The 12,500-nt window shown below is 39.4% G+C and overlaps 1 protein-coding gene across 1 annotated transcript in view; it reads right to left on the bottom strand.

Annotated features, from left to right (window-relative positions):
* The window catches only part of ints9 (integrator complex subunit 9), a 36,573-nt gene that overhangs the window by 6,432 nt on the left and 17,641 nt on the right, over positions 1–12,500 (bottom strand). The window contains exons 13-16 of the mRNA NM_001077270.1: positions 9,391–9,515; positions 8,113–8,280; positions 5,135–5,233; positions 4,392–4,529 (exon numbers count right to left, since the gene is read on the bottom strand). Coding sequence (NP_001070738.1) covers positions 4,392–4,529; positions 5,135–5,233; positions 8,113–8,280; positions 9,391–9,515 — 530 coding nt within the window. The remainder of the gene's footprint in view (positions 1–4,391; positions 4,530–5,134; positions 5,234–8,112; positions 8,281–9,390; positions 9,516–12,500) is intronic.

Genomic DNA, 12,500 nt, shown 5'->3' with positions numbered 1-12,500 from the left:
CAGAGAAATCAGTCAAGTTTGGTGAGGAAAAAATCATGGTTTGGGGTTACATTCAGTATGGGGGCGTTGAGAGATTTGCAGAGTGGATGATCAACATCAACAGCCTGAGGTATCAAGGCATTTGTGCTGCCCATTACATTACAAACCACAGAAGAGGGACAATTCTCCAGCAGGATAGCGCTCCTGCTCGTACTTCAGCCTCCACATCAAAGAAAGCAAGGAAGGTCAAGGTGCTCCAGGATTGGCCAGCCCAGTTACCAGACATGGACATTATTGAGCATGACTGGGGTAAGATGAAGGAGGAGGCATTGAAGATGAATCCAAAGCACCTTGAACTCTGGGAGTCCTGCAAGAACGCTTTCTTTGTCATTCCAGATGACTTTATTAATCAGTGATTTGAGTCATTGCAGAGATGTATGGATGCAGTCCTCCAAGCTCATGATGGAGTCAGACACAATATTCATTCTGTCTCCACTGCAGCATGACTTTATATTCTATACTGGACATTATTTCTGTTCAGTGACAAGACTTTTGTCTAAGCAAAGTCAGACCGTACTGTCCTAATTAAAAATCAAGACATGATCATAATTTCTTTTGGTAAAATAAGCGTAATCTAAAGGCCTTTGCCTTTCATATAAGCCACTTCTGACACCAAATGATTAACTAGAAGTCAAGTTATTATTTGATGTTCCTAAAACTTGGATAGGCGACAAGACTTTTGTCAGGTAGTGTATATCAAAAACAGAATTAACTTCACATCAAATACGTCAAATACATCAAATAATCATTGGGAAAGTGCTTCCTTCATGTCAGTCACTGTGCTGTTTATCTGACGCAGCAAAGGTGGAGATTGAGGGACACACTGACAGGCCTGTGGGAATGATGGGAGGGGAGAACCAGCATTAAAGGGCACCTAGTTGACCCCTTTTTAAGATTTAATATTAATATTATGGTTCTTCTGAGTGTGTCAGTTTAGGTTCAGTTCAGTCAATTCAGATTATTTTATTATAATGTGTTAAAAAGTGTAATTTTAGGGGCGTGTACACAGATGAAAATTAGTTTCGACTTCTCGCCCAACTTAAGAAGGAGGTGGAGCCAAGGACTCCACTGCTTTGTGTATGGCAACAGACAGACAGAGAGAAGCAACATGAGTGAGAGGATCAGCATTCAGCTGTACATGTACGACTACAGACCAAGCAGAGACGACTGTTGAGGAATCTTCCTAATGTGTCAGAGCGGTAGTTACAAAATCATTTGTGTCTTTATAAAGTTTTACAGCCGATATGTAACGATGCATGCGTCATCCGTAAAGGGATTTCACTATTAACCGTACTACTCAAGAACAAAACTGCATCAACTAAACAAAGTTATGCCAACTGTGTGCTAGTTTACAGTTCTGAGCTTGTACACCGAGACTAATACCCAAGCACACTGGATTAACTTTGACTGAGGCTATAACTAAGGCAAGTTCATTATTTCCAATAGAGGGATGCGCACGTGAGGCAACGCACTCACACCGTACAGCCGCACCTAGTTGAGATGACGGGGAGCTTCTGTGACTATAGAAAATGCAAACGGCTGAAGTTTAAGGAAGATGCAATGAAAAGTACACATGTCTGCAAACCCACCTAAAGTTACAAACAATGGCGCCGGTGAGAGCGATCATGTGGTGAATGTTGATGGCCAGCCGAGATCAATCGAATGTTTTCGGAGAGAGTGTTGAAAGACTCGGTGGATCAGCTGTTTTAAATGGCCTGAATCTCGATACGTTGCATTCACTGCGTGTTCAGCCTAAATGACCGCTAATTGTTAAGTCTCTGTTGCTCATTCGCAGAAAGACGATGAAGGCTCTTGTGTTGAGCCCAATAAAAATAGAGCAAAGGTGTTCCTTTGGTGACATCGCTTTGACTCACACGCTGAAAAAGGGCGGAAGTGAAACAACAAACTGAGGATATGGAATGTGCGCCTGTCAATCAATATTGGTGGGCAGGGGGACCGCACTTCTACGTCAAGTTGCGGTCGGTCTCAAAACTGCTCCAATTGTTCCACCGTTTTTATGTTGTTAAATTGAAAAAAAAGGACTGAGTGTGTTTATATCACCCCAATATGACGGTCTATACACACATGTCTGTCCAAACAGCTTGAAAAGTAGATTTTTCACCATAGGTGCACTTTTTAAAGGCACAGGCAACAAAAACAGCTTCAGTGTTCAGAGCATAAAATTCTAATACTCTGAAAGGTCTATTAAATAACCTGATGGGTGTTTTGAGCTGTAACTGTGGTGTCTGAGGCTCACAGTATGCCCATTTCCATATACTGATGTTTTATTATTCTACCATACCTTGGTATACCCAGATTTTCATGATAGGGCATCTTTAAGATGTAGTACCAATGACTGTAAAAAATATGGACGACGCGACAGCCCCTTTTCCCATTGAACGCCTTGAGGGCAAAACGCCTGCTTGACGAGCACAAACTGTCGCAAAAGACTGCTGAAATTGGAGCCTTGACATGCGCAGAAGGACTGTCTGATGGAGCCAGAGGAGGAGCCGCGAAAATGAGCGGAGTCGAGCTTCCAACCAAACGCTTTATGTAAAATCAACCACGCCCCTGAACTGCTCAGCATGCGTTTGCTGTCATATCAACACAGATAATAACGTTATAACGGTACGTAACGTTTTTAAGTAATAACGTTAACAAATATGAGGGTTTTATATATTCAATAGCGCCAGCTCCGGGCCGCAGCGCATAACCTACTCGCGGCGTCGCGGGCTGATTCCGCCTCGCATGCGGCAGCGCCGGCTCGCTCGGCCGCAGCATCTGGCTCGATTGACTCGGGCTGGAATCGGGCAGTGAGTCCAGGCATCCGGAGTAGGTCCAGCAGAGGTAACTTAAGCTGCGTCCCAAATGGCACACTATACACTATGCACTCATGCACTATGTACTTATGCACTTACACACTCAACAGGATAGTATATGTATGTAGTGCTGTCCCAAATGGCACACTAATGTTTTTTTACTAAGCGGAAATTCAAACTGTTTCCCTGATGATGTTTGACGGTTGCCAAATCAGTAAAATAAACAACCGACTTATCAAATAATACCTGCCGTGAGTATTACCGCATTCACCATCGGGAGGCGCTATAATCACTCTCGTAGGAGAATTTTGCTTTCACCATCCAAAATAAATAAAGCTATCCAACATGTGCGTCCGATAGCTCCGCCCCTTCCGCTACGTAAGCAAATCTGCGGTCGTTGAGTGCGTGAAGTGTCCATCATTACACACTTCATTTTAGCGGCTGAATGAGTGCATCATCCGGGTAATTAAAGTGCACTTATTATTTTTAGAGTTTTCAGTGTGAACACACTACTTACACTATTTATACTCCAAAATGGCGTAGAATAGTGCATAAGTATGCGATTTGGGACGCAGCTTTAGTCAGTCTGAGCTCTGAGGGGTAAGTCTCTGGCAGGCGAGAATCTAGCCGGAACTGGGTGCTATCTGGGTGGTTAGGCGTGTATCAGCAAACTAATAAAGCCCGAAAAAAAGCCCTGACCTTAGCGAATAAACAGTGTTCCACCAGGATCATGTATGTCAGAAACTATAGTTTACTGCTGAACTCATTTTGTCATGGTAAAATAACACAGAAATCGAATAATAACATTTCAGTCTACTTCAGTCTCCTGCTGAAGCTCAGACGCGCTGCTTTGAGAAACTGTCAATCACAGCTGTCAATCACGATGACACGCCCAGCATTAAATTACTGCTAAAAACAAACTGTTTACAAAAATGAAGATCTGCACCTATTTCAGCACAATAACCAGTGCCTTAATCGACCAGAACCATCTTTCGGGACATTTTATTGCAAGTGTAATATTTTTTTTTATTTGGGCTCAAGTCTGCTTCATTAACACGGAGGAGGCGGGCTTTATGACTTGTACTGCAGCCTGCCCCCAGGGGGCGATCTAACGGCCGAGACCTTTACTCAAACGCAGGCTTGCGGCACACTTGTGTAGTACAAGTAGGTGAATAGCACTAGTGTTCAAATTAAAAAGATGTGGGCGGGGCCTTGCCATGTGTGACATCACTTTCCCAAGAATCTAAGAACAGCTTGATCTCAGAAATGCTCATCATTTGTAGGAATTCTACAGCGCTTGGTAGATTAGGTTCATGATAGAGTGCTTTCAGTTCAAACAACATGTAAACGGCAGATCCTAAATGAGTTGAATTACCATCAATCAGGTGTGTGCTTCTCTGTATAGCGCCCCGGGACAAAACACAGACTGTATTTCACAGCTGAAAGGTTGAGTGTGTGTTGCATTGATAAGACTCGTGTCCTGGCTTGACTTAAAGCTACAGGAGTTCACACACATATGTCTCTATAGTGTACCTTGTGTAATGTGGCCAGGAAGGGCTCCAGAGGAACGGCTCCGCTCAGCAGTGTTTTGGGCTTCAGCTGCTCTGGCGGCTCCTCCAGCACACGCTTCCTCTTCTTACTGGGAGCCACTGGAGCTACTTTGGGCACCGGCTGCAAAACACACACAATATGTTTGTTTACATGAATTGTGGAGATGTTCCATAGGTGTCCAGTGTTTTTAGATTGTACAAACACACACAAACAGACCTGACTTGTTCCTGTAACCAGTAGGGGGCTCTCAAAGGCGTAATACTACAAACTGTACATTCTCTCTCCCTACCCCTAAACCCAGCCCTCACAGGAAACAATCTGCATTTATGAGCATGTTTACCCATGGGGATCTCAATTTTGGTCCCCATGGTGACAAGTCCCCATGAGTCTGTGTGCATTCAGGTTTAAGTCCCCACTGGGATATAAAAACAAGTACTCTCTCTCTCACTCTTTCACACAAACTCAGTCTCTTACACACATACATGTTTGTTTTTGTGAATTGTGGGGACATTCCAAAGGTTTCCATTGTTTTTATACTATTGACCTACACCTAACACATACCCCTTACAGGAAACAGTGCAGTTTTACTTTCTGAAACTAAACTAATTCCGGCAATGTCCTCATGATTCACCATCTCTTTGTAAACCCTGTGCCATTCCCATGTCATTATACACATTTGTGTCCTGATGTCACACACACACACACACACACACACACACACTGACCTGCAGGACGTGTTTGTTGTCCTTGGACTGCAGAACAGCAGACACTGTGGCCACAGACACTCCGGCCTTCACCTCTGAGGGGACCAGAGATTTGGCCAACTACAGGGAAAACACACTGAGATCCTCAACATGTTCAGCAGGAAACATCACTCATACTGTCTGATGATTACTATTTTAAAAATATGAACTATGAACTTATTTCATCTAAAATATTTCTTTTTTTGACCACTTCTGTTATAGTTAACTGAAACTAGTCAAATATATCAAATGAAATAGAGCAGAAATAAAATAAAGGTAATTAATAAGGTACATTTATGTTGTCTTGAAGTCCCTTCAAATTTTAAAGTTCAAATTACTAAAATTACTAAACTTAAATACAACCTTATGTGAAAATATGTATTCAAAAGCATGACCAACACACACACACACACACACACACACACACACACACATATACATATATATATATATATATATATATATATATATATATATATATATATGTGTGTGTGTGTGTGTGTGTGTGTGTATACATATATATGTGTGTGTGTATATATATATATATATATATATATATATGTGTGTGTGTGTGTGTGTGTATATATGTGTGTGTGTGTGTATATGTATATATATATATATATATATATATATATATATATATATATATATAAAATAGTTCAGTCTGGTTCTTGAATCAGCGGCCTTGAGCCAATGCATGCCTCCCAGCAGTGCCAATACGCAGCCACTTTGCACTTTTTTTTCTTATAGCCGTGAGATAATAAAGTAATATCAGCACTCATACAGCCTCTTCATCTTTGTGTATTACTCCACCAACACTAGGACTAATGAGACACCAAGCAACTCACTACAATGTAGAGCTGCACAATTAATCATTAAAAGATCGCGATCTCGATTCGACCCCCTTGACGATCTTAATCCAGCATTTCTACGATTCTGTCAATCATATTTTCAAGTTCAGGAGAGAAGAAAAGGCGGCCGCACGAGTTTCACACACGTTGCTCAGTGACATTGAAACCTCCAAATCATGAGTCACATACTGTATTTATAAGGTATAATTCACCTTAAAATGTCATTTTTTGTCTTCATATAATGTTTTCGCGGCCGGGAAATCACATGTGACGTGAGCTGCTGACCGTGAGCAGATAAGGCATGTGTACTTTAGTGAACAGACCCTGCATATGTTGCGAGTAACAGGTAATACAGTTGTTAATAATATTCAGTTTAAGGCACAGCGTGATCATTTGGGAGCCGTGCGGGAAGTATGAACAGTAGTCAAAATGAAACCAAAAGTGTGCACTTCATTTAAATGATCATATGGCATTTTAGAGTTATGATTATGACAAGCATTTGATATGTTTTTTCTTTCATAGCGAACACACAGTTGTGCATGAAAATAAATGTTTACAATGTCAGTATAACTACTCCAGCCTATATAATGTTGAATATAATCTGATAATGGCAAATGTCTGATTTTACCAGTGAACAAAATAGTCTAATATGACAGATAGCAAGCATATATCTCAAACATAATTCAACATCAGAATTATTATAAGTAGAATAGATTTAGGCTATTTATAAAAACCAGTAGACCTACAAATGATTATTGATGTTGTGCCATATGTTTGTTTTTACCATACCTTTATTTTACATCTACAGAATCGTGAGAGAATCGTGATCTTTATTTTAAGCAAAAAAATTGCGATTCCCATTTTAGCCAGAATCGTTCAGCTCTACTACAATGTATTGCTGCTGTTGGACAACATATTGAACTTTTGAGGCTTTTTATGCGAGAAAGTTCAGATTGCAACTATAAGGTTTATTCATAAGCATAGTGCCTTTTCTTAAAATTTCAGAGATTCAGCGCATCGGCCGCCATCAGCCTGTCATACTGAGAAGAGCAAAGACATTCTGCCACAAGATGGCGACAGAGACCGCATAATAAGCACTTAGAAGAGAAAAACTCTGTAAATGTCTAACTACAGCTGATCACATCATTATAAAACAGGTGAGTGACATTCTAAGTCGATCTCTCTCTTTTGCATGATGTAGTGCTGTATTTATACTACAGTAATCTGGTAGTGTTTGTGTTGCTTTGGCTTTTTCGGGGTTAATTATTGTGATATCCCAATTGCAACAGAGAAATACTGGGAAATCTCTGTAGACTGATGGCATTTCATGTCGTTCAGCCTTATAATCTTAAAATGAGAGCAAAAAAAGCTGTTTTGCCATCACTTTAGACATTACGCTAGAGAATCATTAAAGCTCTTAAGTGACATTTGTGAATTAGCAAGGGTTTTTGCTGTTCTGACATAGCTGCAGATGTGAATGAATGGTTGAAGAAAGTAGTTCCTCTTACAAAAAGGTTTTTGAGACTTTCCGTGTTTGATTTTTTTGTAAAAACAATATAAAATAAAATAACAGTATCACATAATATTTTATATTTACGTTAAAGAAAAATAAAAACTAGAATAAAACATTCAAAAGGAAAAACTACAAAAAAATTCCAATGCACTATATATTTTTCTAAAATAAATATTCACAAAATATAAAAAAGAAAAGAAATTCTGTGTTAGCATCTAAAATATGTTTAAGCTAAAATAGTAAAATTACTGACAAAAAAAGTTACATATAAATAAAAATTAATTCATTCAATTCACTTCATTCAACTCATGTTTATTTATAGAGCACTTTTCACAGGGTAGATTGTCAAAGCAGCTTCACATAGTTCTAGTAAAGTCCAGATTTCAGAGTTGAAGTTGAAGTTCAGTTGAGTTTAATAAAAATAAAAAATAAAAACTATTGATAGCAAAATTCAAAACTTAAAGCCAAAATTAAATAAAACCCAACATATACAAATAAAAGCATATAAACAAAGTATATTAAAGAAATAAGTCTCTCTTATAATGTTGATCAAATCTCTAACAGCAAGTTTGTGTGCGTGCGCGTGTGTGTCTGACCTCGGGCAGCAGGTGAATTCGCTCGTATCGCCGTCTAAAGGGCAGCCTGAGGACGGAGCAGCGGCGGTAGGCCATGGGTGGAGGCTGCAGCTCCAGCATCAGGTCTGAGCGGTGAGGCTGAGATGGAGGAGGCTGTGTGTACGGCTCTGGACACACCACATGAAGAGGCTGATGGACAAACACAGGAGAACAGCTGGTTGGTTTTTTGTGGTTTGTGAGGACTCTCTATAGGCGTAGTATACAGCAGTCAACATTTGAAGGGGATCAAAATTGTGCTAAAACAAGAATAGATGTTGTTGAATAGTTTTAGAACAAAATTGATCAAAGATGTGGTTGATCCACTTCAAATGTTGACTACTGTATTATTATTATTATTATTGTCTGGCGCCAACAACCTTGGCATGTATAAAGTCACTTAAATCACCTTTCTTCCTCATTGTGATGCTCGGTTTGAACTGCAGCAGATCATCTCGACCATGTCTACAAGCCTAAATGCATTGAGCTGCTGCCATGTGATTGGTTGATTAGAAATTTGCGCTAATGAGCAGTTGGACAGGTGTACCTAATAAAGTGGCCGGTGAGAGTATATTGTGCAGTTTACACGTGTTTGCTGCCTCATTACAAAATGAAATGTGGCAAATTTCACAATATACACGTTAAACTTTCAAAAAGATACGTTTAAACAGACCTTACGCCTCTTCATGGGCACTGAAAATAATTTAATCTTAATCTTTAATCTGAAATGTAATACTCTATGCTTGGTTGCATTACCCTTGAGCTCGATAATGCTGGTCTTTTTTTTTTTTTTTCAAAATAAGAGTCCTACATACATACCAAGTATTTACAAGCTTAGATAAACTTACAAATAAATAAGAAATTATTATCAATGTTGTAATTTCATGCAGAAACATTGCAGCCAATCAAATGCAGCCTGGCTTATGCATATTAATTATCTAGTATGGATCGTCGAATATGTGCTTTGACCCAATTGGTCTGTTTTTCACAAGGATTTTCCACATAGGATTTAGATGAAAATGAGGAAACAATGCTGTCTAATGCTCACGGTATCATTTTTAAGTACTTTTAATTATTTATCTGTTTGATTGATTGATTAATATTCAGTTATGCCAAGGTATTATCCAGGTTTTCCTTTCCTAGCATCTCTAATAACTAAAGCAGAACAATCGAAAAGGGTTGAGGACTTGGGTTTGGTGCTTTCAAATATCAACATTGTTGGCCTAAATTTGCTTAGTGTACCAGTAATGTACTAAGACTTACCTGGATGTCCTTCAGGAGTTTGGAGACCTGGTGGAAGTTGAGCCGTGTGTCTATTGGACAGTAAACACACTTCATGGCCAGCGGCTGATATGGAGCCAGAGCGTCCAGATAGGAGAAATCGGGCTCTGAGAGAAACACACATATAGCTGGAGTCAAGATGTCCAAGCTTTTATGACAGCCGGAGCGGTTTCAGGTCAGTTTTATTTTACATTCTTCCATCTCAGTTTCCATGGCAATGACAAATTAACATTACAATTGGTTTCCCATTGGGGATTTAGTTTATTAAGTCATTATAAAAGCATTATGAACAATGATTGTTTGTTGATTAGGGAGAAATATTGTGCAAAAAATGCTAATGATGAATGAATCAAATTGTTTTGATACTGAGAATAGTTCTGCTCGGACATTTGTAGGAACTTTTTTGATGACTTTCAAACAGGGCTGGAGTGGGACTCTTTTTCAGCCCTGGAGTTTCAAGCATTAGACCGGCCCACCTCAGTTCACCACTGACTATATTAAAGGGTCACGAAACACCAAAACACATTTTTTGAGCTGTTGACAGTCGTATATGTGTCACACACTGCTAAAAACACTATTAGGACACCTATATTTCACTAAAAAGTGTAAATTGGTTGTTTTTGCGTTATTTTAAGCAAATTCGTACTTCCTGTTTGAAACGAATTTTTGAAGCTGCGTCACGGTCATGACATAATAGTGTGTATTCCAGCGTGCAGACTGGGCGTCTGTGCCTGAGTGAGTCTTATTACGTCTTACAGTGTGTTGCATTAATGCATGAGTAAGGCTTGGGTCAAACCAATCAGCGCACTCTATTGTGCAACTTCATTAATATTCATTACTATCACCGTGTTTTCAGGACAGAGACGCCACGTTGTGTTGGCAAAACAAGCGTGAAGTGTTGCTTTTATAGTTTGCTGCAGTTAAGTTTCGTTTTCATTTTCTCTCTGTGAGAGCTCAGACTCACGTGTGGATTACAGTGTACGCGACGCTCGACAACAATAACTTACGTGTCTAAGGAGGATTATTGTTTACCTGAGAGCTGTTCTCATCTGCAAACGCTGGGATCTGGAATCGTTTGTAGTATTCTCTTCATAAAGACGCGGCTCTAGTTGCTGGTGATTGTCCTGTCTCTACAGATTTGGTAAGTGAGCAACCAGTGCTCTTTGTTTATTCAGTTTGTTTGTATCTAACAAACTATTGCACAGAGTGTAAACACGTTAGCACCACAACCAAACTTTAACCTCGTGTAGGATTTTCACCGTATTTAGTGACCGGAATAACACGCGCGGCTTTCTGACACTACCTGTCATGTGCATCTAAGTTTCTGGGAAATCCAGAGGGTTTTTTTCTCTCATTCGCCGTGCGGTATAAAACATTGCATGAAAAATACACGCTTAGAGCAGCTCCTCGAATCAAATATCTCGTGTGTCGCGAGGGGCATGAATGAATTCCCTAAATGAAAGAGCCAAACTGCAGTTAAAGTCCACCATTTAATAATTTGGCTAATAATTCGACTACAGATGTCCATGTAGGTTAAACACCATCACATTCTCCTGTATGTATGTGTGTGTGTGTGTGTGTGTATTTTGACTCTGAAACTCGCGCGTGCCCAAATCGACACTCCCACACCCTCCCACTTTAGTTCCTCCGACACTCCCCCCTAAACAGAGCTGGACACGCCCACTTTTCTGACTTTTTCCAAAGAAGAGGTGTGAAAACACCCTGCTGAAACGAGGGGGTTTCATGGCCCTTTAAAATAAGGTCATTTCCAATTCAGTTTCTAATTACACTATCACGTCTTTTTTTTTGAGAAAACAGCTGTTTTAGAACTTCAAATGATCAACAACCCTTACAGTATTATATGTCTTAACAATAAAAAAAAAAAATAAAAAAATGTTACTCAGACAAGGATCGAACCCAGGTTGGCGGCGTCATAACCTAACATGCTAACCACTGTACCACAACCTGCAGGAAAAAAGAGCAGAGCTGCGGTAAAATAATGAATAAGAAGGCTGTGGTCAAGTAAATAAATAAATTATTTTTAAAAAGTGTGACTGCTGAGAGCAACAGATTCTGGAGCTAGGGACACCGGCCCTCGCGGCAAAAAAAACGGACCGGCCCACTGGGAATTCTCCCGGTCCTCCCGATTAGCCAATCCGGGCCTGCTTTCAAAAGAAGAAATAATGTATATCCCTAAATTCAATGTGTTTGTTTGTTGAACTGCTGCATTAAATCAAAATCACATTTGCATATTTGATGTTTATTTACTGATATTCAGATAAATTTGTCCTTTGCTTTTGTGGTTACTGAAATATCATGATTTAAAAACACAAAGCACAGCTACCAGAACTTGAATTAACTCATTCTGACTGCTTTTAATATCTTAAACGATTCTGCAAATAGAGTTGAAGTCAGAATTATTCGCCCCCCTTTGAATTAATTTTTCTTTTTAAAATATTTTCCAAATGATGTTTAACAGAGCGAGGAAACTTACACAGCATGTTTGATAATAGTTTTTCTTCTGGAGAAAGTCTTGCTTGTTTTATTTCGGCTAGAATAAAAGCAGTTTTTAATTTTTTAAAAGCCATTTTAAGGTGAATATTATTAGCCCCTTTAAGCTAATTTTTTTTCAGTAGTCTACAGAACAAATCATTGTTATACAATAACTTGCCTAATTACCCTAACCTGCCTAGTTAACTTAATTAACCTAGTTAAGCCTTAAAATGTCACTTTTAGCTGAATACTAGTATCCTGAAAAATATCTAGTCAAATATTATTTACTGTCATCATGGCAAAGATAAAATAAATCAGTTATTAGAGATGAGTTATTAAAACTATCATGCTTAGAAATGTGCTGAAAAAAAATCTGCTCTCCCTTAAACAGAAATTGGGGGGAAAATAAACAGGGGGCTAATAATTCTGACTGCGACTGTACATGTTTTTCAAGACATTCATTCACTCATTTTCCTTTGGCTTAGTCCCTAAAGGCTGAATTCTACTTCTGCATCGAGTGATCGGCGTGACCCACGGCGCCTACCTTACGCATAGTTGTGCATTTTTACTTCTGCGTGCTGTTTTTGTTACTCTGCAGT

Source organism: Danio rerio, chromosome 20 (genome assembly GCF_049306965.1).
Source record: "Danio rerio strain Tuebingen ecotype United States chromosome 20, GRCz12tu, whole genome shotgun sequence".
NCBI classification, from domain to species: domain Eukaryota; kingdom Metazoa; phylum Chordata; class Actinopteri; order Cypriniformes; family Danionidae; genus Danio; species Danio rerio.
The sequence above is the reverse complement of the archived record's forward strand: the minus strand, read 5'-3'. Positions and strand labels throughout refer to the sequence as shown.